The sequence below is a fragment of the Artemia franciscana genome, chromosome 11, assembly GCF_032884065.1.
Source record: "Artemia franciscana chromosome 11, ASM3288406v1, whole genome shotgun sequence".
In the NCBI taxonomy this organism is placed as follows: domain Eukaryota; kingdom Metazoa; phylum Arthropoda; class Branchiopoda; order Anostraca; family Artemiidae; genus Artemia; species Artemia franciscana.
In genome coordinates this window covers 26,181,133-26,207,359 of record NC_088873.1, presented here as the reverse complement: position 1 = coordinate 26,207,359, position 26,227 = coordinate 26,181,133, and the positions used below count along the sequence as shown (strand labels likewise).

The window sequence follows — 26,227 nt, the reverse complement described above, 5'->3', positions numbered from 1 at the left end:
TTTCAATCAGTACTTTCTTCTTTTAAAAATATTCCTTTCAGACGTATAGAAAATGGCTAATGATTTATTGATTTGACGATTCCAAATATTGCTTCTGCGTTAAAGGTTTGCTTCAAAGAGTGTCAATGTGCGTTTTAAAAGCTTATTAAGGTATCAATTAAAAAGGAGAGTTGTTTGGATGGAAGAAAAAAACGAAGATGCAATTTAAAACGAACAAAAAATCATTGCTTCCGAGTTTATGCGACATGTATCTGTAATATTACTACTACTACTACTACTACTAATGACTCACTGCAGCACCAAGCCGCCTGAGGCCAACACAGCTACGCACGCTCCTCCTCCAACCTAATCTATTTAAAGCCTCCCTCTTTACACCCTCCCAGGAAGTTCCCATTTCCTTTAAATCTTTATTTATGACATCCTCCCAACCCAGACAAGGACGACCTGCTTTCCGTGTAGCCCCAGACGGTTGGCCCAAAAGGACAATCTTCGGTAATCTGTCATCCTTCATCCGTAGAACGTGGCCTAGCCATCTCAACCTTTCTTTCAGTATAGCCCTAGAAAGCGGGATTGAACCACATTTGTCGTATAACCTACTGTTTGAAATACGGTCAGTCAGCCGGGTACCCAGAACAATCCGTAGGCAAAGGAACGTGTGAGATTTCCTTAAATTTGTAGAATTTTGAGAAACTATCACTTTACGGAAATTGCAAAAATTGAGACAACAAAACATATTAGGAGCAGAAAAGTTCTTAAATACCCTGGAGAAAATTAAATACTAATTAAAGTGTCTTATTAGTCTTCCACTGGCCTAGAAACAAGCAAATTTTAGTATTCAATTTTAATTATCTCAAAACCTGAAATAAGATTAGAATTGAGATAGCAAGCATAGTTAGGTAGTCTACTTAGATAGCCTAGGTATAACCCTGTAATTTTTGCAATCTTCTAAGCTCTACAACTATGAAAAGGGTAGAGATAGAAGCTGGGCAAAGCCTTTCTGGGGTGGTGAACGCAATCAATTTTCAAATGTCTTAAATGAGGATACTCCATTTATAATTCTGTACTTAAAACCAAATACAATGAAAGATATGGGGGAGGAGGAATAATGACAGATTCTCCTGCCATTAGTCTTTTTTTAGAATGAGCTTTAGGTAATAAAGTGCCGATATTATGTCCATTTTGACCGAAAGACTTACGGCTGGAATTTTCAAACAGAGCAGGGAGAAAGAATGTTTTACCAATTTTCAGGCCCCCTATCCAACTATTATCATTACAGTATTCCACTTGAACAAAGGAACTATCCCTGAATATTTCAAGACAATTGGATACTCAAGATGAAACATTTTCTCCTTTTTCCAGTTTAAAAACTATCTGTTAAATATTGGGAATGTACATAACTAAGGGTCCTTGCCCCAAGGGCCTGGAAGTTCATGTCACTCCCAGAGTCATGTTTGTTCGATCTTATATTTTTTTAAGTAAAATGGTTATATTAAAATTTAGCCCAAATTCTTGGTGGGGGGTTGAGGGAGCTACTGAGGAACTCCAATATACAGCCTGTACGAATGAATGACAATTATGTATTGTCAACTATACTAACGATAATACAGGTATGGTAGTTTTAAGCGTAAAAAAGTATTTTGATAAAAGAAAGTCAAACATTAGAACAAACAGGCTTTGACGAGAACGGAAGGGTCCCTCATATTTAGGAAAATTATCCTTTGTATTGTAAGGCAAACGCACATTAATAGGCACTTTTCCTTAAAGTAGTGTTTCGCAATAGTTGAATTTGTGGTCAGCTATAAAAGGGGATTGGTTCTGCCTTCTGGGCTAATTTGATTCGAAATTTGAAATTGGATTTATTGTGCACTTTTCAGACTCAAAAGTGATAGGAGGGTAACCAAACCGCCTCCCATGCCCCTTTTAGCTGCCTCCTCTCAACCCCAAAAATATTCTGATCAAAATTTGAGATAGTTATTTTGCTCAGAACGATCCAAAGATCCATAATTGTGCTACCAGGGATAACATGACCCTTTTAGAGCCTCTGGGGCAAGGGCAGTAAATTACGCAAGTTATCGATTGTTTATGTACAGGTTTTATTATTTAGAAAGGGGTATATGATTGATCCTGGGTGGTCAAAAAAGCTAAGAGCATTAAGGTGAAAGATTTAAGGGAATATCGATAAGGATTATAATCTAAATAAAAAACACTGTATAGATCCAGGTTGTCAAAAGGGACTATATGTAACTTATCAGCCACAGCTAAGGGTATTAAGTTGAGACTTTCAGGTAGTGTTGAGTGGGATGTAGAAGTAAATCTAAAGACACTATGTTCATCCAGTGTGTTCAAAGGGCGTATATGCTATATCTTATTAAACCGCTAAGGGTACTTATTGACATTTTCATGGCACACTGAGGGAAATGTTGAGCAAAATCAAAAGACGCTATGAGTATCCGGATTGTCAAAAGGGCGCAATTGCAAGATCTCGGGAATGTCAGGTTGTCAATAGGGAGCATCTGCAATACCTCAGGAATGACTGAAGGTATTACGTTGTAAATTCCAGGGAATGTTTAGGACCACTTAAATTGAAAGATATTACGTGCTCCTACGTTGTCAAAACGGGGTATCTACAATTTCTCAGGAGTGGCGAAGGGCCCAAAGTTGAAACTTTCTGAGATTGTTGAGGGGGATTTTCAATTGAACCAAAATATATTATCTGCACCCAGGTTGTCAAAAGGGCGTGTCAACAATATGTGTGGAACGGATAAGTGTATTAGTTTGAAACTTTCACTGGGTGTTGAGGGTGATATTATGCTGAATCAAAGAATTTAGTCTGGGACGATCAGAATTCTCGAGGTTGTTAACTGGAAGTTCTTAACCCGTATATTTCAAAAATCTCCTTAATATGATCTTGATTTTTTTCTGTCATGCCTAAAATTTGAGTGTCTTGTTTAAGTAACCACAAAGTCAGAAAGGAAAATTTTGATTGCCATCGGTACCATGTTTATTACGTAGCCCCTGGTTGGAAGACTGATATAGGAAGACCATTTTAACGAAAAACTGTCAATAACCATGCTCTAATTCTCAAACGAAAAAGATGGTAACTCTCAAAGGATTTTTAGTCAATACTCTTTGACACTTAACTTAATAAGGCCCAGAGGGAGAATCAATCCCCTTATATAGCTGACCGGAACTATCCAGAGGATTAAATCCTTCACGACTTAACCATTCAAATAAGCTGGAAAACAATGATAGTGATTCAAAGAGCAGGATCGGGTTGGCTAAATATGGAAAAAAATTCTTACTAACTAAATTATATTGCATATATATAATGAACTGTGAGGAATCGAATTAATACCATAGATTAAGTGTGGGAAGTGGTAGTTCTAGGCCTGGGCAGGGAAAGGGGGTGGCAGCTGCCCCCTCAACCCAGTTTTCCTAGACTCTGGCATAAAATCTTTTTTATTTTATGTTTGCACACTTCTATGGCATACCTTGCCCCCCCCCACCAAAGTGTGAGGGCTTAAACTGCTACTGAGTGTGGAGGTATTTCATTAAAAAGATCATAAAGTTAATGCAAATATCACATTTAATTTTATAAGACACAGTTATTATAATTATTAGTTTAAGTACATAATTTTAAAATTATATAGTGAAGCCACAAGTCGAACTGAATTGAATTGATCATAGTCTTCTGGGTGCAAGAAATCTTCCTGGGATCAAAGGAAAGTGCTTATAACTTTTTCCAGGCGGTGAGTCAACAACTTGCGAGGAATTTGCAATAAAACATTACTTTTTCGAGCGCATGTATCATTGTCCGTGGGAGAGGTCAGAAAATTGCATTCTGTGACATTAATCCGATCTTCGAACTCACTCTTCTGCATCCTATCAATTTATCATTCTAAGAATTTGAGTTCTTATATAAACAAGTCGATCTCTGACAAATGCAACAAGGCTCTACGATTTCCGATTGTTTTCCATGCATTCACAGCCATAGGGCCTTGCCTTGCAAGAGCCGGGTGTTGTTAGTGTGGTAAGTGAGTTTCTTAGATATGTTGGCTATGAGGTTAGAAATAAAGTAGATTATGAATATGATTTTTCAAAAAAGAGAAGAACCTAACGATTTCAGGAAAGCTCTAATTAAATTACTATATAAGAAAGTAATAAGAATGAGTGTGGTAACTATAGAGGCATTAGCCTGCTCTCTCTAGGTAGCAAATTACTTAGTAAGATGATACTTTTTAGACTAAGATATGCTGTTGACAAAGTTTTAAGAGAAGAACATTACGGTTTTAGGCAGGGTAGAGGATACTACTAATGTCAATCAATTTACCCGATTTTATGCGGAACCCTTAGAAAAACGAGAATTAGTTTTGTCTGCTTGATCTAGTTAGGATGAATGGCAAGGGGGCTGTTTTACGAGGTTTAGACTATATTTTAGCTTACGAGGAAGGTAACTTACGAATTATTTGACCTTTGGTATTTCCCCCAATCTAATTGAGTTTCGTTTCGTTAAATATGAAATCAAGGGAGTGGATTTGTGGCTACAAATCATTTTGTATCTTTTCTCACCATAAATATTCGTTGTATTTTTTTCTTATTATTATTATTTTTTTATTTTTCTTTATCGTGTAAGTCAGCGATGGCGACCCTTTGACACGTATGTCAGTTTTAGCACACGAGCTTATTTTTGGTGACACACATTTTCAAAGATTAAATTTCCGAATTTCCACTTGACTGAAAGCAAAATATATTTTAAATATTTTATCTTTTACATAATTAAAAATTCAAAAGGTTACTGATACTTCGATGAACAAACATCATTATAGATCAAAACAATCAGTCTTTTCTCATTAGTTTCTCAATAATCTTGATTATAACAGTATTGTTTGCTGTTGTTGTTGTTGTTTTTGTTATTAATGCTTGATTAATAGAAACTATTCGTGTAATATGCAGATCGTTTTGTAGAAATGCAAATAATATTCATGCCTTTGGTTTTGAGAGGAAGAGAAGGAGAATACAAGCGACTCTTTTACTTATAAACCATGATTAGCCTTGAGTTATCATTTCTTTTTTGTATTGTTGTTGGTTTTGAAACTAATAGAAACAAAGTGTTCGAAATACAAATCGTTTTCAGTAAAGTGCAAATGAGGCAAGGAAGTTAATCATGGAAGTTAAATATGTAAGGTTGTTCCGGAAACATTTAGGGACTTAAACATTGATATTTCCAAAATTGTATCAGTCACGAGAGACGGCAGTCCAAATATGGTTGGAAAAATTGTGGGATTTATAAAATCGTTGTTGGGAACTAGTGGGCATCCGGTTGTTCCTTTTTGCCGCATTATTCATCAAGAAGTCTACGATACAGATTCATCATAAGCTACGAACCAGAGAATATTTGCCTTGTTTAAAAAAAGGAAGAAACAGCCTCAAAGAATCAAGTGATTTTAACGAAAATCACACCACCAAATTCAGCATGTCCAAGAACTCTACTTTAAAGTTTCAAGCTCCCATCTACAAAAATATCCAATTTTGTTTTTTCTTTTTTGCCAGAAGAAACATCACGGATGCGAGTTTATTTAACTTTTTTCTTTTCCCAGAAGCGGTCGTATCAAACTAATGGTTCGAGAAGATCAATAGAGGGCTCATATGAACGAAAGTCAAAAGTTCTAATACCCTTTTTAATTGACCAAAAAGATTGGAGGGCATCTAGCCCCCCTTCCAAACCTCTTTTTTCCCCAAAGATAATCGATTAGAATTTTAAGATAGCCGTTTGATTCGGCAAAGTCAGAAGGTCCAATAGCTATGTCTTAGAAAATGACGTGACCCCTCCCTCCTAGTCCCTTTGGAAAATGTGGTAAGCTAAGAAATTTGCCCATTTTTGACGTATAGTGTTTGTTTTTGGGAAATACACGGAATTTATTTCTGGAGAACACCTCTGTAGGGGGGGGGGATTTTCCAAGGGGAGAATTTACTGTGGATAAGTAAACCTTAGACTAATCATTTTGAGGGGAAATTTTACACAAAAGGAGAGCAGGGGATTCCTAGCATGATTTGAAGAACAGTCAGAAATTAAATTAAAGAAAAACACGATTTTTCAACTGAAAGTATAGAGCAATACTAAAACTTAAAACGAACGGAAATTGTTCCTTTTTTATGGGAACTACCCCTCCCTCATCCCTCCCTCTTTACGAAAAAATTTGATTTTTTTTTACCAATTCTTTAAGAAAGACTGTTCAAACACAAGGATCACTGAATTTGAATGAAAAAGAACTTCAGGACTTCAGCGTAAAGAGCGAGGGTTGAGAAAGGGACAGCCCCCCTAATATACGGAATAATTTTTTTTCGTTTTAAGTTTACTGTTGCTCCTTACTTTCAGCTGTAAAAGCTTTTTTGTTTTATTTAATAGCGTTTGTACTCAAGGATTTGCTGAGTTAAGATTAGTAGTTAAAATGGAACACAATCGTTTAAAGAATGAAAATGGGTGCCACTACGGCACTTCTATCTACTATACGACGCTGTTATCTGGCACTTATGATAACTTGAAAAATTTAACAGTGGCTTTCCTAGCAATTTTTGAGCCCATATAGTTTTGTGAGATATTGCTTAACACATTCAATAATATTAAGTCCAACAAGCGGAATCGGTAAACAGATGAGGTCAAAGGCGCTTGCTTGCCCTTGAGAAATACCCAGTATAAATCCGAAATAGAAGAAATATATTGTTGTATTGTCTTTACTTTTCTGATGTGCGACACACTACGAGAATTATATTTTGATTTTCCAAAGTTTTTGACAAACCGAGTTCAAAAGGTTCATCCTCACTTACTTGTCTTTGTTCACTCCTTACCAACACAGTTTTGTTTTCTCTACATTAGTGTAGGCTATATCGTAATTATTCAGGAGTACTTTCTGACACCCTTTAGCACATGTTTTGATATCATAGCTTAAAGAAGCTACTAAACTTTGTTCGTTTCTAGATTGATTGCAAATTTATATTGTTTATAATGAAAAGAGAAATCTTCAATGCAACAGCACAAACACATTAAAAAAAAAAGAAAAGAAAAAAGAAGAAAAAAAGAAGACTGAAGCCCAGCCCCGGCATGGCTAAACGACAGGCTTGTATATATTGATTCTCATTGCCACTTATTTTGTAAAAATAAAAAAAAAACAAGTTTTTTTAACTGAAAGTAAGGAGCAACATTAAAACTTAAAACGAACAGAAATCACCCAGTATATGAAAGGGGCTGTTCCCTCTTGAACGCCCTGCTCTTTACGCTAAAGTTTTTACTATTTTAAAAATTAGAGTGAGAGGAAGAGTCAAACTTTAGCGCAAAGAGCAGGGCGTTGAAGAGGGAACAGCCCCTTTTTTTGCCGTAGCAAAAAACGTGTTTTTGCCGTAGCAAAAACAGCAAATTTGCAGTCTCCGGTATTCGTCGTCATTACCTCTAGGATTCGAATTGGCCCGAGGGGATAGCCCGCAAATTTGGCTAGGAATAAATCACCGATTTTAATGTTCGCAGGATTCATGCCTAGTAAATGAAAGATTATCAAGTGAAAGAAACTTATCTTTCCGTGAGGGCCGAGCCTCACTAATGTATCCAAGTGAACAATCAGTCCAAACTGTGAAAGGTCGGCCCAATCGCTAATCCTTCTCTACACTAAACAGCGTAATTAACGCACAGGCAAATTATATCCACTTTTCTCTACACACCACACTTGGCTATCGTATCTAATTTTCTCAATTCAAAACGCCAAAAATCTGATTGTGTGATTGTGTGATTTCAAGTGTTTGATTGTTTGACCACAAATTACTTACAAGAAGTACAGACATTCGACAAAATTTAGTATTTTAGGGGTCCCTAGCCCCTCCCCCTCTCTGCGTAGGTCTACAATCCTAAATCTGCCATATAGGTTTCCTCGCAGGGATACTTCACAGGCCATGGGATTGAATTAAAAGAGAAAAATGACAGTTTGAATGAATATTGGTCGGTGAGCGATTCTTGGTCGTCGTTTCTTTCAAGTATAAATAAAAAAAAAACTTGTTTTTTTTAACTGAAAGTAAGGAGCGACATTAAAACTTAAAACGAACAGAAATTACTCCGTATATGAAATGGGTTGTCCCCTCCGCAATCCGTCGCTCTTTACGCTAAAGCTTTTAATTGTTTTAAAAAGCAGAATTGTGGCAAAGAGCCAAACTCTTTGAGTTTAACTCAAATCCCCATGAAATATTCCTCCAAGGAAAGATCCCAGACATAGCCCCCTCCTCTAAACCCCACACCCAAACCAAAAAAATCCCCCTGAAAACGTCGGTACACTTCCCAATAACCATTACTGTATGTAAACATTGGTCAAAGTTTGTAACTTGCAGCCCCTCCCCCAGGGACTGTGGGGGAGTAAGTCATCCCCAAAAACATAGTTATTATGGTTTTCGACTATGCGGAACAAAATGGCTATCTCAAAACTTTGATCCGTCGACTTTGGGAAAAAAATGAGTGTGGGAGGGGGCCTAGTTGCCCCCCAATTTTTTGGTGACTTAAAAAGGGCACTAAGACTTTTCCTTTCCGTTAGAATGAACCCTCTTGCAACACTCTAGGACCACTTGGTAGAACCGATGACCCCCGGGAAAAAAAACAAAAGAAAAACAACAAACAAACAAACAAATAAACACGTACCCGTGATCTGTCTTCTGGCAAAAAATACGAAATTCCAAATTCTTGTAGATTGGACCTTGAAATTTTTTCTATAGGTACGAAAAAATTTTTTATACAGGTTCTCTGATACGCTGAAAATTTAAAATTCTATCTTAAAGTTGTGACCTTTTAAAATCGTTTTAGTGGCTAGAAATAGCAATGTGTCAGTTAAAAAAAAAAATATGTAGCCATTTCAATGCCAGACCCCCGGACACAGCATGTGACAGGCTTGTGTATATGGAGGGCTCCCAAGGGAACACATAGTACGTCGAAGGGTCCCAATGACTTGTAGACAACAGTTGCATATTTTACGGCAGTTCGAGGTGTTTACGCCCCCCGGAAAATATCCCCCATGGAATATATCCCCCATGGGATATATCCCCCTCGGAAAGTACCCCTCGTGAAAAATACCCCATAGAAAATATCCTCCCGGAAAGTCACTTCCATGAAAAATAACCTTCCATGAAAACAACCCCTAAGGAATAACCCCCCCCCCCCGGAAAATACCTCCAGTAGAAATTTGGGTTTTCCAAATCTGAGAATTTTATTTCAGTTGTTTTTTTTTTTTTTTTTTTTTTTTTTTTTTTTTTTTTTTTTTTTTTTTTTTTTTTTTTTTTTTTTTTAGATTCGTTGACAAGTACTAAGGAAAGAGATAAAGATAAATTTACACAATATAAGTATGTTATAAACATACAACAGTAAACGCAAATCCATTTTTGTTAAAAAAAAGACTTCCATGTTGTTTTCTGCAAATTTTTGCAGCAGCAACTACCAAATTTAAAAAAAAAAAAAAAAAAAAAATAAAGAAAAAAAAATATGAAGGAGAAATCGTCAAAATTAAGCTAAATACATAAAGCCACAAAATGTTTAAGAAGGTTTATTCCCTTTGAAAGCATAGTTGGCTTTGGGAACCAACAAATTCTAATTGTTTGTCTTTATGGACGAAAGAGTTGCCGAATTCTACGACTTAGTTTTTCTTATCTTCCAAGAGTAAAACTCACAAATAACCGTTAATAAATAAATGAAATGCAAACCGAACTGAAATTACAAAAGATAACCTAGTCAAGGTAAAAACGAGCAAGAATTAAAAGGAGTAGGGCTGACAACCCCTGTGTCTTCTCAAGACCAGAACATAATTTGCACTTTACTATAAAAAAATAATAATATATGTGGATTGTCAGTTTAATATACATATTCGGATAATTATTCCTTAAAGTTTTAATACTTCTTTATTTATTAAAGTCAAAACAGTGAAAACATTTAAAAAAATGTTCCATAAACATTTAAAAAAACATTTAAAAATCCCTCCCCATGGATATATCCTCAATACAAAAGGAACTATGTACAGATATTCTAACAAATTCCCCCAGTGTATAATTCCCTCTGACAAGTTTACCCCCCTGGAAACCTCCCTCCCCATGGGAAGATACTCCGTGAAAAAAAATAAACCAAAAAATTCATCTTCCCACCCCACAATGTATGCATGCTTTCCAACAACAAATACTGTATTTAAGTAATGGAACATTTTATAGCTTGAATGCCTTTACCCTGGGGCTCTGGGGAGGTTGTTCATGTTATATCCAAAGCCAAAAACTATTTGGCATTTCAACTATGATGAACAAAGTGGCTATCTCGAAATTTTAATCTGACAATGTTGGGGAAAAAAGGATGGGGTAACGGCCTATTTGCGATCCAATATTTTTGTTCACTTTAACAGGGCACTAGAACTTTTAATTTCTGTTCTAATGAGCCCTCTCACGATATTTTAGGACCCCTGAGTCAATATGATAACCCCTGGGGAAAAAAATAAATAAATAAACACGTATCAGTGATTTTTTTCTGGCAAAAAATGGACAATTCCACTATTTTGGAGATATAAGCTTGAAACCTCTATAATAGGGTTCTCTGATATGCTCAATCTGATTGTGTGATTTTCATTAAGATTCTATGACTTTTATGGGTGTTTCACCTTTTTTTATGAAAATAAGACAAAATTTGTCATGCTCTTAACCTTTGATGGGAAAGGCTAAATTTAATGAAACTTATATATTTAAAATCACCATAAAAATTTCATTCTTTCGACCTATCTATTGGCGTCAAATTCCGTTTTATAGAATTTTGATTATTATTGAGCCGGGTCGCTCCTTTTTTGTTTTTGAGTTTTACACAGCGTAAACTTAAGTGAGTTGCATATAATACACAAGTATCAAAATTCCTTCCCCGAATTAAAAAAAAAACTTGTAAAAAATTTGGAAAGATCTATTTCACGCGGGGGGTTAATTTTACGGAGGAGGGTACCTTTTTAATGTTGTATGCATCACAAATCTCTAAGCACGCGAAACGAAAATCATGCGGCAATTTGGAAATCGTTTTGTATAAATGTCGGCACATGATTTAATCATAATGGAAGAACTTACCAAATATCAGTCTTGACACAAAAAAAACCTCTCTTTCGTGATGAGAAAAAGTGGGTTGACCTAAACTAAGACCTATATGTTTATTAATTTTTTTAACTGTGAAAAAATACCCTAAGCCTTGGCTATTCTACTTTTAACATCTTCACTGCTCCCATCGTCTTTACTAATAATTAAGTGAAAAAAAAAAACGGTTTTTTCAGCTGAAAATAAGGAGCAATATTAAAACTTAACATGAACAGAAAATATTACTCAAATGAGGGGGTTTACTCCCTCGTTAATACCTCACTCTTTACGCTAAAGTTCGAATTTCGTTCCAATTTTTTAAGAATGACCCCCTAAATCACATAGGCCGTTTAGTTAGAATAAATAGGTCTTTTGAAAGTACTAAAAAAAACTTTAGTGTAAAGAGTTAGGTATTAACGAGGGGGCAAATCCCCTCATATACGTAATAGTTTTTGTTCATTCAAATTTTTAATGTTGCTCCTTACTTTCAGTTGAAATAGCTTGATTTTTATTTAATTTCTGATCGTTTTTAAAATAATGCTGGGAAATCCGGCGTCAACTTCATGGATAATTCTCTTCCCCCAGGTAAAATTCCTCCATGGAAAGATCCTCCCACGCAACCTGCTACCCCGACCCCCTCACCAAAAAATCCCCCTGAAAGCGTCTGTACACTTCCCAATAGCCAATACTATATGTAAACCCGGGCAAAGTTTTTGGTCACTTAAAAACGGCACTAGAACTTTTAATTACAAAAAAAAAAAAAAAACAAATAAACACGCATCTGCGATCTTTCTTCTAGCAAAAAATGCAAAATTCCACATTTTTTAGATAGGAACTCGATACCTCTAAAATAGGGTTCCCTGATACGCTGAATTCGACGGTGAGGTTTTCATTTAGATTCTACCTTTTTTTAAACTAAGGCAAATTTTCTCAGGCTCCTAACTTTTTTTGGGTAAGAGTACATTTGATGAAGTTAATCAGCATAAAAATCCGATTTTTTTTATGTATCTGTTGGTATCGAACTTGCAGTTTGTTGCCACGAACTGTTTAACACTACCAAGGTAAGTGAAGCTGTTCGCTTGATAAATTTTTTCGTTACCCAGCGTCACCTTTTCATTTCCACTTATTCCTAGCCTTAGCAACTTGGTGATCTTAACATTAATTTTCAAACCTATTCTAGCACCCTGAACACCCAAAACCTCTAAATGTTCGATGATTTTGCTCAAATTTTTTTGAAGTCCAGAAAGGCTTTTTTTCCTCATTTGATTCCGTGGTCTCCCATTACCTTTCCTGTGCTCCTTAAGACAAAGTCCTTGAAATGATGCATATAAAGGGGCACAGAGCACAACCCTGCTTTATTTCTGATATAATACGAAACCAGCTGCTAACCTCATTTCTTATCTTAACTGCAGAAGGGTTATTCTCATACATAGCACTAATCACTTTAATGTATTTGTCTGGTATACCATATAAGGATAAGACTTTAGCTAAAGCTATTATGTTAACAGAATCGAACGGTTGCTCATAATCAATAAACCGAGGACTAAAGGTGTTTGATAACTCATGCACTTCTCAATTATTAACCTAAGAGTGAAAATTTGGTCGACACACCCTCTACCCTTCGTAAAACCGTACTGTTGTTCTCTTAAAACTTTGTCTACAGCATCTCTCAGTCTAAAAAGTACCATATTCCTAAATAATTTGCTACCTAGAGAGACCTGGCTAACGCCTCTAGAATTACCAAACTCACTCTTATTACTTTCTTATATAGTGGTTTAATTAGAGTTTTCCTAAAACCGCTAGGCTCTTCCCTTTTTGAAAAATCATATTCATAATCTTCAATACTTTATTTCTAACCTCATAGCCACCATATTTAAGAAACTCATTTACCACTCTATCAGCACCCGGGCCTTATTATTTTTTAATCCTTTTAGTACTGTCGCTAATTCTTCCTTACAAAACAAGTCTTCCTTCAAATTCAAAGTATAACAAACGTTTTCATTTTCCTCTTTATATCTTTTCCTGCAACTCTATCCAGGTTAAGTATATTCTCAAAATGTTCTACCCGTCTGCTTTAATTCTTTCCTTATCTCTATTTCTGGCCCCGTTCCTATCCTTAACTGGGACTAGTCTGGATTGACTGCCGCCTCTCAATTTATTAACATGCCAGTACAATATTTTGTTATTATGCTGTCTAGCTACATCTTTCAAATCCTCAGCAATTTTATCCATGATCTCAACTTTATACCTGTTTGGTTCATATTTTAATGATTTCTCCACTTTCTTTACATTCCTCTTATTTTCATATGGTTTATCACTGAGATAATTATTGTACAAGCCCCTTCTCATCTCTATGAAACATAAAGCTTTTTCACTAGTATTCCTAGCTGCGTTCCTAACTTTCTTCCCTAAGACACCTTCATCAACTTCACAAATTATTTTCCTAAAATTATTCCATCCATTATTCTATGTTGTAAAATTTTAAACTCTCCAGTTTAGTACTTAATTGATCCTGGAAAGTATCTCTCAAATTCTCATCCTGGAGTCTACCAACGTCATAGCTTCCCAGGAGGTACTTACCCTTTCGATATTTCAGCTTTAAATCAACCTTATACACTACTAGATCTAAATCTTTATTTTAACATCTATAACAGCACTCCTATATACCTCAGTATCTTGTTTTGATTCTGCAAGTCATCGGTTTACAATAGCATAATCAATACGCTTAGCTGTCTTGCCATAACATGAATAAAACAGTTCTTGGTAACGAACTGTAGTAAGGAGCGACCCGGCTCAATAGTAACCGAAACTCTAAAAAATGGGTTCTAACCAATAGCTACATCAAAAGAATCGCATTTTAATGCTGATTTTAAATATAAAGTTTCATCACGATCATTTACACCCATCAAAAGTTACGAACCTGAGAAAATTTGCCTCATTTTGGAAATAGGGGGAAACATCCCCTAAAAGTTATAAAATCTTAACGAAAATCACACCATCAGACTCAGTGTATCAGAGAACCTTACTGTAGAAGTTTCAAGCTCCTATCTACAAAAATGTGGAATTTCTCATTTTTTGCCAGAAGACGGATCACGGATGCGTGTTTATTTGTTGTTTTTTTGTTTTTTTCCCAGGGGTAATCATATCGACTGAGTGGTCCTAGAATGTCGTAAGATGGCTCACTCTAACGTAAATTAAAAGTTCTAGTGCCCTTTTTTAGTGACTAGAAAATTGGAGGGCACCTAGGCCTCCAATCTCCCAAAATTCTGAGATAGCCATTTTATTCACCATAGTCGAAAAACCTAATAACCATATCTTTAAGGACGACTTACTCCCCCGCAGTCCCCGTGGGAGGGGCTGCAAGTTACAAACTTTGACCTGTGTTTACATATAGTAATGGTTACTGGGAAGTGTACAGACGTCATCAGGGGGATTTTTTTTTGTTTAGGGGGATATTTGAGGGGGGATTACGTGAAAAGATATTTCCATGGACAAAACTTGTCATGGGGGAAGAGAATTTCAATGAAGGGGGCGCATGATTTTCTAGTATTATTTGAAAAAACAATGAAAAATTAAAAATGAAAGTTTTTTCTAATGAAAGTAAGGAGCAACATTAAAACATAAAACGAACAAAAATTATTACGCATTTGAGGGGCTTACCTCCTCGTTATACCTCACTCTTTACGCTAAAGTATTTTTAGTAATTTCAACTATTTATTCTACAGCCTTTGTGATCCATAGCTCATTCTTAAGGAACTGGGACAAAATTTAAGCTTTTGGGTAAAGAGCGAGGTATCGACGAGGGTTGAACCCCCTCATATACGCAATAAAAACATACGAATATAGAAGTTCGTTACGTAAATTAATTCGTAAGTTACGCATATTTTTTACCAATGAAAACGTTTGTCAAAAATTAAAAGTTGCAATTGCCTTTTTAAGTAATCAAAAAATTGGAAGGCAACTAGGCCTCCTCCCTCGCTCTTTTTTTCTCAAAATCTTCCGGTTAATTGCAATTAATTAATATGCAAATTTCGTTTTAATTATTTATGTGCGGAGAGCCAAGATCAAAACATGCGTTAATTCAAAAACGCCCAGAAATTAAATAAAATAAAACAAGTTTTTTTTTAAATGAAAGTAAGGAGCAGCATTAAAACTTAAAACGAACGGAAATTACTCCGTATATATAAAGGGCTTTTCCTCCTCAACGCCCCGCTCTTTACGCTAAAGTTTCTTACTGTTTTAAAAATAGAGTTAAGAGAAAGAGTCAAACTTTAGCGTAAAGAGCGGGGCGTTGAGGAGGAAAAGCCCCTTTCATATACGGAGTAATTTCTGTTCGTTTTAAGTTTTAATGTTGCTCCTTACTTTCATTGAAAAAAACTTGTTTTTTTATTTAATACCATTATAAGATATGGATCCAAATACTGTAATGGTTACAACTAGATTGTTATGCCTACAAAATTGCAGCAGTTGGTACTCTTTACTGTTTTCTTTTCCACACCAATTGTACCTAGGCTAGGATACCATTTATCCCTAATTTTTATCCACATACACGTTAAAATCTTCTAATAAAAACACCATATTTCTACCTGGGACCCTATCAATTTGTTCCTGTAACTGTAACTGAAATTCTCAGAGTCATTACGATCTCCGTCAGTCGGTTCTACTGGGATATATACTACTATAACTGATACCCTGCACTTTTTAGTCATAAAATGAGCGACTAGTATTATATTATTAATTTATTCCCAGCCTAAACAAGACTTAGCAGCTTTTTTATTTATCATGAACCCTATTCCGTGTTCGTGTACCCCATCCTTCCTACCTGAGTAAATAAGATAAGATAATATTTATTCGCCATGAAATGCACATACAGTACTACATTTACTAATCCCCTAAAGGCCCATTGGCCTGTAAAGATGGGGGAAGACAAATGAATCACTTACTAAGAGAAAAAAAAATCACTCACTCACAGAGAGAAGAGAAAAATAGAGGAGAGAAAAATGTAAATAAAATAAGAACTATAGAACACAAAACTAAATAGATTGAATAAATTAATAAAGTATATTAAATAGTCTCTAATAAAATAATAAAAAAATATTTTCTACAGTTAAAATTACTGTTTGAATTACGGTTAGTTAAATAGGTTCCCATAAAGAAGACGTAGGTAGTGTTACTTTTCTGAATTCAAACATTCACACTATATATTTTACAAATGGGGTTTAATCCCCCCCCCCCATCTGACACTAAGGGATCCTGTGCTCGTTAATAAAGAACCTGATGCTGGTGCTGCTATATAGATTTTCAACGTATATTGAATTATATAGAAACAGAAATAGAGTTCTGTATTATAGAATTTGAACAAAAAAATATTATCTGGCATTTTCACCAATAGTCATTGATTTTCAACATGGCTGACATTTACGGATTTCAGAGTCCCTTGATTACAGGTATCAGCCCAATGTCGGAATATGAAAGTCCAAAACTGCCACACTTGAGGAATATATTCGACATCAACTTTTAATTTCTACTGAAGTTGGCAACCAAATATTTTGAGGTTGTTCATGACAAATCTGAAGTTGATATTAAAAAATATAGGTCCAAAATTAAGTTAATATAGGTCAATTAGTATCCGACCTGACTGAAACTCGATGCGAAACTCTTTGAGATGGTCGATTGTTAATTTGAAGCTAGTATTGTAATATGGAAGTCAAAAACCAAGACTATAAAATAAATGTTACACCATAACTGGTGTTTAAAGGTTAATGATGGTGTTTATTATAGATTTAAACCTAAAATAGATCCTGGCCGAGTGGGTTGGTGCGCTGGATTCAGGATCCTTTGTTTGAGAGGACGCGGATTCGAATCCCAGTTTACCCAATTCTTCAGTTAGGGACGGGGGTCAGTGGCGTTACTCTGTAAGCTTAGCCAGAGTCAACCCAGCTCTAAATGGGTACCTGGAGAAATCAGGGGAAGGTATTAAGGAAGGGCGTGCGAAAGCACAGGGTGGCTGGCCCCCAACCCCCCATTGCACTTCCTGACTGAAGGGCCAGCCAAAAAACGGAGATCAGCACCGCAGGTAGGGACTGTAAAGTCTAATGCCGTATCCTTATCTTTTTTACCTTTTTTATACCTAAAATTACAATCCAAAAGTAAAAACTCAAAATTCATTAGGTACAAAGGAAATCTGATAATGTTGTTAGATTTTTCACTTAGGTTGATATATAATATAAAGACCGTTTTAGGTTAGGCTGGTAAAAAGAATTGTGATCTTGCGCTATGAGAGGTGCAAAGTGTATCTACCCGAGTTTCCAGTCCCTTGGAAGCTAACCCGCTCAAATCGTACCACGTTACAAGCGAGCCCATCAACTAATTGCACAAATAGCTCCTTTACGAGGCGGGCAGTTTGACTGAGAAACCGTCCAATAAGAGTCATGCAAGGATTTTAATCTTTACAGCTGGAGGGCCAAAAATCTGGCCTTTGTGCATGTCTCCCCTTCTCCAACAACCTTGTCCCTCTACCCCCTACTCACTGGCAGATATAAAAAAAATCTCGAGGGGCACTGAACAAAGAGTGCCAATGTGATTCGAGCGTAATGATAGGTGGGGATGTAGATATTGCTTTTGTCAGACCAGTTCATTTGTGTGAAGCTGGTTGGTGCTGATGTAGGACGACAAAGAAACCTCTTTGAAAGCCAATACTATTTTCCTATAGCAGTAAAATGCATGTAAAATAAAATTCATTTTATTCAATAAATGCATGTGAATAAAATTCATCAAAGACACGAGCAGATTCTTTGATGAATAAATTTCTATGGCTTCATTGAGACTTTTTCAATGAGTAGGCCAGACTATTTTTTTTTCTTTAAAGCTTGATAAAAATATTAATTGATGGGGAAACCTCTAACTTCTAAGAGTGGAAATACAGCTGTTTTACAAGAGGTAGAGAATTATAAAGGACCCCTTTGATCCGCTACAAGATTCCAACATTTTCTATAAAGAGACTGAAACCCAACCGCACGCCTGGTTGCTGCGGAATACCCGAGGAGCACTTGAAATGTGGGGGTCCTGCCTTGTTGCTTTGGCAGCTAGAAAATATTTTGAAAACGTTCCACTACAAGCAAAGGAATATTTGGTTTTTACTTGTGTCAGGGGCTCCTTTTTTCAAGGATTCTTTAATCGGAACCAAAACCAAAAAACATGGAATGGGTCTTGTCCCGCACTATCAAAGCTGATTTGTTTTTCAAATAGGAAAGTATTTATATTATACTGTTTATTATAAATCCTACCCTTATCGCGGCAGTGTTATTTTCTAATATTCGTAGAATTCTAAGAAATATCGTTTTTCTGAAAGCACATAACACCGCCCCCCAAAAAAAAAAATAACAAGAACAACAACATGTTCTATTTGGAGTAAAGAATTCCATGAGTAGCCTGCAGAAAAAAAACAAACTAATTTACAATGCCCTGGACCATGATATCGATAATTTTAGCATACTATTCTAACTCTCCAAATAATTCAAGTAAATTTAGTTTTCAGTAAAGCACTAATTTTTAGAACTCCAAAAATACTGAAAGACATCATGAGTCGGTTTATTTGAGCTTTTACAGATAAATCTTACGTAATCTGGGAAGCCATGATTTTGTTCATTTTAATTTTGAACTTTGCTCTTTAATTTCTTCAGAAAAACTTCATTTTAAAATAAATTTTTAGAGTTAAATAAAATAAAACTTACGAGAGATCTTTGCTAAAATTAGGTGACGAAACTAAGGAAGTTAATAGAATTGTTTTTCGAATATAAGACATTGAATACCAGATTTACTTTCTACCCTCATTAAACTTTTCCATAACACGCATGCAAATTTATCACATGACTGGAGAGTCCTATCCACAAAAAAGATCAATTATTTTCATGAAAATAAAAATAAATAAATTTTTTTTCATTTGAAAAATGTCTTAGTTCAGGTGTCTTAGACAAGTGAACGGGAGGGTAGCAAAACAGGGCATGGGATGGGAGCTGACTACCCTGCAATCAGTATCGAATCTTAAAAAGGGGCATTAGAACTGTTAATTTCCCTTTCAATAACCCATTCTGTTCAGGATGTATTAAAAATGCAGTATTTCGATATTCTTCATAAATTTTTACCGCCTGAGACTTTAATTACTATTTCTTGTCTTAGGGGTAAGAAGGGTAGGAGTTCCCCAATGTTTTGTGTCTGGGGGTCCTCCTATCTGCCATAAATCCACTTATGGCAAAAAGGAGTCCACTTTCTAATGGAAATCAAGAAAAGTTGACAAAAATTCAAAATGAAATCGTGTTGGCTACTCTTCAAACAAAATTGGCTGCTGGATTTGTGCTGAGGGGGAATGGTGAGCAAGAAAAAGGTCTGGAAAAAAGGTTTCCAAATAAGGTAGTGACGTTATAATCAAGGTCTATAATGGCAAAAAGTAAGAGATTCGTTGAAATGGACAACAATATTTCAACGACTTGGTTAACATTCTTGCTTTTGATCTATCTTCGTTAGAGCGGATGCCATTTTTGGATTTTATAATTTGATTGTGGTATATGTTATTTTTGCTTTTTACATACGCAAGGTTAGAACGTTGCTTCGAACGTACCCAAGCCATCTAAACCTTTCTCTCATTATAGCCTCATAAAGCGGGATTGAACAACACTTTTCGTACAGCCTACTTTTTGAAATACGGTCAGCTTGTTACCCAGAATAATCAGTAGGACATTTCTCTTGAAAACATCTAACAAATTTTCCTCCGCTTTTCAGAGCGCCCACGCTTCAGAACAATGTTTGACCCTGTCATCATTGCAGCTTTCAATATTCTAATCTTGCTTTGCAGACTTATTTTCCCGTTTTCCCAAACATTTTTCGACAGTGAAAAAACATCCTGAGCCTTGGCTATTCTACCTTTAACATTTTCACTGCTCCCACCGTCTTTACTAATAATACTACCAAGGCAAGTGAACCTGTCCACCTGATCAATCTTTTCGCTACCCAAACTCGACCTTTCGTCTTCATTTATTCCTAGTCTTAGCAACTTAGTCTTCTTACAATTAATTTGAAAACCTATCCTAGTGCCCTGAACTAGCAAAACCTCTAAGAGTTCATCCATTTCACTCGCACCTTCATCTAGGATGCTTAAATCATCAGCATAATGTAAGTCCAGGAAAGTTTTTCTTCTCTAATTGATTCCGTGTTCTTCCATTGCCTTTCTTGTGCTCCTTAAAACAAATTCCATAAAGAATAATCCGCACAATGGGGTAAGGGGGTAGAACACAACCCTGCTTAACTCCTGATTTGATACAAAACCAGCTTCTATCCTCATTCCCTTCTTTAACCGCACCAGTATTATTCTCTTACATAGTACTAATCATTTTAATGTTTTGTTTGGTATACCATACAAGGATAAGACCTTCGCTAAAGCTCTTCTATCAAGAGGATCGAACACTTGCTCGTAATCTATAAAACTGGGGGCGAAAGGTGTTCGATAACTCAGGCAATTCGCAATTATTTACCTAAGAGTAAAAATTTGGTTGACATATCTTCCACTCTTTCTAAAACCACATTGTTTTTCTCTTATCACTTTTTCTACAATATCTCTCAGTTTCAAAAGTATCATATTACAAAGTAGTTTTCTACCTACAGAGACCAGCCTAATTCCTCGATAATTCCCCACATTCACTCTTATCACCTTTCTAATACAGTGGTTTAATTAGGGTTTAAAAAGAAATAACAAAAATTGTCCTTTCTACGTTTCTTATTACATAGTAGTATTAATAGAGTTTGACCTTAGATAGTACACTGAAAAAAATAAAAAATTCAAGCCCAAAATTTGATTAATAATTTTTTTTCAATATAGTATATTTTTAAGTTTTAGGTAGTTTTCTGCTAGAAGATGATTTTTGTTCGGCAGCTTTCAACAAAATGGTTTTCTTGAGTGGCCAGCTTCCGATATGTTCTATTGTCCGCCCTGCTAGGAATATCATCAAACTTCTAGTTCTTCTTACACTGTTCACTTCTGTATCCAGTGAAGACAAAAATTGCAGTGGTAGAATTCGATTTTTTACGGTAAGTGGCAAAATACATATGCTTGATCAAGGTCTAAAAGCTTATTCTAGTGACAGTCAACGTATTTTATTCTCAGGAAATATAAGGAGTTAACTTTCTAGAGAACGTTTAACGTCCGACTTATGTAGCTTAAGATTGTTTCTTCCAGCCCTAATCGATTATACCTGTCTTCTAGGCTTCTAGAAAATTATTTAAAAAAAAAAAATTCTTGACATTCTAAATTTCGAAAAAAAAATTAGACCCAAATGCAGCAATTAATTAGAGAAAAGGGAATGGGAATTCATTGAAAAAAAGAAAAACTAAAAAAACGGGCGAATTGTTCTAAAATTATGTTGATCTATGGAAAACCGTCCGTTGATTAGTTCCTAGAAAGGATAAACTAATGCTAAACGTCGAGGTGGAAGTAAATGAAAAATAAAATAAAAAAATTTCTCTTTTGAGTATTAGGCGGTATCTAGGGAAAGGGGAAGTTATGGGGTTCGAAACCTCACCCCCGAAGTCTTGTCAGACGCGTTTTATAAATGGTTTTTTTAAATCAGGAATAGAAGAATATGCGGGTTAGGGTGACCTTTTCAAACAAACCTGTGATCAATAGGACCATATATTAGTCTCCAAACTATTGGATTAATAGCTGCGTTGGAACCATCCTTGATTAAATTTTGGGCAAATATGAGGAGACTCTTATGTCCACTATAGCCCATGGCCTTGTAGCAAAAATAATGCTAAGGAAGGATTGACTTATTTGATTTGTCTCTTTCGCATGAGCTTGATCAACTCATTCAGTCTGATACATACCGTAGACCAAACAGATCATCACTTTTGGGTCTAACCCTTGTGGATCACCTAGACTCCTTAAAGATTGATGTTCTTGCCTTCACAAGTGATAACTTTGCCGTCGTTTCGTGTTGAAATATTCCTATTGATCAAACAGTTCGTGAAAACGAACTGTAGTAAGGAGCGACCCGGCTCAATAGTAACCAAAACTCTAAAAACGGAATTTTGATACCAATAGTTACATAAAAAGAATCGCATTTTAATGCTAATTTTAAATATATATATAGATTTCATCAAGTTTAGTCTTGCCCATCAAAAGTTAAGAGCCTGAGAAAATTTGCCCTATTTTAGAAAATAGGGGGAAACACCCCCTAAAAGTAATAGAATCTTAACGAAAATCACACCATCAAATTCAGCGTATTAGAGAACCCTACAGTACAAGTTCCAAGCTCCTATCTACAAAAATGTGAAATTTTGTATTTTTTGCCAGAAGACAAATCACGGATGTGTATTTATTTGTTTTTTTTTCTTTTTCCCAGGGGTGATCGTATCGACCCAGTGGTCCTAGAATCTTGCGGGAGGGCTTATTCTAACGGAAATGAAAAGTTCTAGTGCCCTTTTAAGTGACCAAAAAATTGGAGGGCACCTAGGCCCCCTCCCACGCTAAGTATTTACCCATAGTCACCAGATCAAAATTCTGCGATAGCTATTTTATTCAGCGAAGTCGAAAAACCTTATAACTATGTCTTTAGGGAACACTTATTCCCCCACAGTCCCTGTGGGAGGGGCTACCAGTTACAAACATTGACCAGTGCTTACATATTGTGATGGTTATTTGGAACTGTACAGACGTTTTCGGGGGGATTTTAAGTTTGGAGGGGGGGTTGAGAAGAGGGGTATATGTTGGGGGAACTTTCCTCGGAGGAATTTGTCATGGGGTAAGAAAATTTTCATGAAGGGAGCGCAGGATTTTCTAGAAATATTAAAAAAAAAAAACAATGAAAAAATAAATACGAAAAAGTTTTTTCAACTGAAAATAAGGAGAAGCATTAAAACTTGAAACGAACAAAAATTATTACGCATATGATGGGCTCACCTCCTCCTAATACCCCGCTCTTTACGCTAAAGTGTTTTTAGTAATTTCAACTATTTATTCTACGGCTTTTGTGATTCAGGGGTTATTCTTAAAAAATTGGGACATTTAAGCTTTAGTGTAAAGAGTGAGGTACTGACGAGGGGGTGAACCCCCTCATATACGTAATAAAAACATGAGAATACAGAAGTTCGTTACGTAAGCTAATTTGTAAGTTATGTATATCTTTTACTAATAAAAACATTCGTAAAAAATTAAAAGTTTTAGTTGCCTTTTTAAGTAACCAAAAAATCGGAGGGCAACTAGGCCTCCTCCCCCGCTTCTTTTTTTCTCAAAATCATTCGATCAAAATATGAGAAAGCCATTTAGCCAAAAAAACAAATATGCAAATTTCGTTTTAATTATTCATCTGCGAAGAGCCAAAATCAAAACATGCACTTATTCAAAAACGTTCAGAAATTAAATAAAAAACAAGTTTTTTTAACGGAAAGTAAAGAGCGGCATTAAAACCTAAGACGAACAGAAATTATCTCGTGTATGAAAGGGGCTGCTTCCTCATCAACGCCCCGCTCTTTACGCTAAAGTTTTTTACTGTTTTAAAAAGTAGAGTTAAGAGTAAGAGTCAAACTTTAGCGTAAAAAACGGGGTGTTGATGAGGAAGCAGCCCCTTTCATATACGAAGTAATTTCTGTTCGTTTTAAGTTTTAATGCCGCTCTTTACTTTCCGTTAAAAAAATTTGCTTTTTTTATTTAATCTCCCAAAAAAGCCCGAGTAACTTATTTAGCAACGTGAGTAGTGAGGGGTTCCAATTTTTATGAGGGCCCTATGTCTTCGGGTCCCGATTTGGTTACTTTTTTAAAACTTTTTCAAGACGCAGGTGCATTTTATGTCTTGGGGAATGTTTCTTCAAGAAGCAAGTGTATGTTACGTCATAAGGGATATTATGTTTGCTTGTGACATAATGGAGAGTGTTTTTTCTTAAAAAACCTAAGGGTGTACGGGAATAACCTTCAGAGGCTTGCCAAATCGTGATTTCTTTAGTTTCTACATGATACTGCTTCGCTGTTACGTATTAGAACGTATTAGAGTCACTAGTCAAGTGGGGGAGGGGTTTTATGATCAAAAGTCCTTCTTTTCTTCTTCGCTACACATAATTTTACACTTATATTAGAGGCGTTCTGGAATGAGCATACCTATGTACATTGGCTAAGAGTTGCTTAAATTGTGTAAACCATTGCATATCGAAGTTTTGTCCTGAAACAAGAAAAGAGTGAATGTTTTTTACTGTACATACAAACATCATTAATAAAAAAAACATTATAAAATCATGAAATCTCTGAAAAAGCTGTTAAAATCAGCAACGGAAAAAACATGAAAAAAAATTTATAAAGGATAAAATATAAGCAGTATAAAGAAAGGTCGGAGCTCCCCCAAGCAATTGGAACGGGAGGGGGCACTATCATTTAATACTATCGGGGTGGGGGCCTAGAGATCCATTCCGACGGGCCCCTAACCTAAGCACGGGGGCCCCTATCATCCAATTCCATCGACCCCCTGGAAGCCAATTTCAATGGGAACCTAGCCAGCAATTCCATGGGGCCACCTAGCATCCAATTCCGCGGGGCCCCCTTGTATCCAATTTGGTACCCTAGAAACCAATTCTAATGAGGGTCCCTTGCATCCAATTCCACATAACGCAATTGCAATCAATTTCAACGGGGACCCCTAGAAGTCAATGCCAACGAGGCTCATAGCAAACAGTTCCAGCAAGGCCCTATCAAGCAATTCCAACGGGGCCTCTAGCATTCAATTCAATTCCGGGCCACAGTATGCAATGACAGGGAGGCGCTTGTTATTAGAGATAAATTTAAAACATGTTGAGAGTTATTTCTGAAAGCTCTTAAAGAAAATGCTTTGTTTCCTTTGCCGGGTGTTAGATTTCAGTCCCCCTCAACCGAACTTCTTTTAAAACATCCCACCTTAACTTTCAACTGTAGAACATATTATTTCAAGCAGTTTAGGCCACCCTGACAATATGTGGGTGGGTCGTGGCTCTCCCCCAATACACATTATCATTCCTAAGACATTTCTTCAGATAATTATCAAGATACCATGATAAATTAGGTTTCACGAATGAATAAAGCAACTCGCGACAAGTTTCACGAAGAAAAATATCATGATAAATTAAGTTTTAGGAATGAATAAATCAACATACAACAAGTTTCAGGAAGGAAAATATTCAGATCAATTAAGCCTCACGAACGGTCATTAACACGTATTAAGTTCTGTAAACAAAATTGGGTTCTCGAGGAGAAAAAATCAACTTAGAAGTTTCAGGAAGAGGAGAGAAAAAATCAACATGCAACAAATTTCATGAAGGAAAAATAAACTTATAACAAGTTTCTTGAAGATGTAAATCAAGATACATTAAGTTTCCCGAAGAAATAATCCATGTGCAATAAGTTTCACGAACAAAAATAAGCATGCATTGTGTTTCGCGAAGAAAAACCAAAATACAACAAGTTTCATAAAGAAAATGATCATGACAAAATAAGTATTATGAAAGTATAAACAACATACAACAATTTTCACACAGAAAAATATCAAGATAAATTAAATTTCACCAACAAAAACCGGTTTCACAAGGAGAAAAACCAAAGTACAAGTTTCACGAAGAGACAAGCAAAAATGCAACAAGTTTCATGCTTCATTTTAAAGTTTCATTAAAATATAACAGGTTTCTCAAAGTCTTAGATCAAGCTACATGAAGTTTCTTAGAGAAATCATCCACATGTAACAAGTTACACGAAAAAAAACAGCATGCATCATGTTTCACGAAAAAATTGTAAAGATAAATTAGGTTTCACGAAAGAATAAATAAAACATACAATAAGTTTCACAAAAAAATATCCAGATAAATTAAGTTTTACGAATTAATACATCAATATAGAACAAGTTTCACGAAGATCAATATCAAGATAAATCAAGCTTCACGTATATATATCAGCACGCAACAAGTTCCACGAAGGAAACCGGTTTCACGAGGAGAAAAATCATTTACAATTTTCACGAGTCGATTTTCCCCTTTGTGTGTCAGTTATTGCAGCCATATGGGAATACCCAATCCATTTAATCATTATAATAAGCGAGACAGTGAATTCCCCAATTGG

At 35.8% G+C, this 26,227-nt stretch overlaps 1 protein-coding gene across 11 annotated transcripts in view; it reads left to right on the top strand.

Moving 5' to 3' along the window:
* LOC136033020 (uncharacterized) overlaps positions 1–26,227 on the top strand; it is a 408,980-nt gene that overhangs the window by 61,512 nt on the left and 321,241 nt on the right. For 6 of the 11 annotated variants that reach the window (XM_065713560.1, XM_065713561.1, XM_065713564.1 and 3 more), the window contains one exon: positions 20,993–21,189. The exons of 1 other annotated variant lie outside the window; for it this stretch is intronic. In XM_065713560.1, coding sequence (XP_065569632.1) covers positions 21,046–21,189 — 144 coding nt within the window. In that variant the 5' untranslated portion in view covers positions 20,993–21,045. The remainder of the gene's footprint in view (positions 1–20,992; positions 21,190–26,227) is intronic. 4 more of the 11 variants (XM_065713566.1, XM_065713565.1, XM_065713567.1 and 1 more) reach the window with 2 other exon arrangements.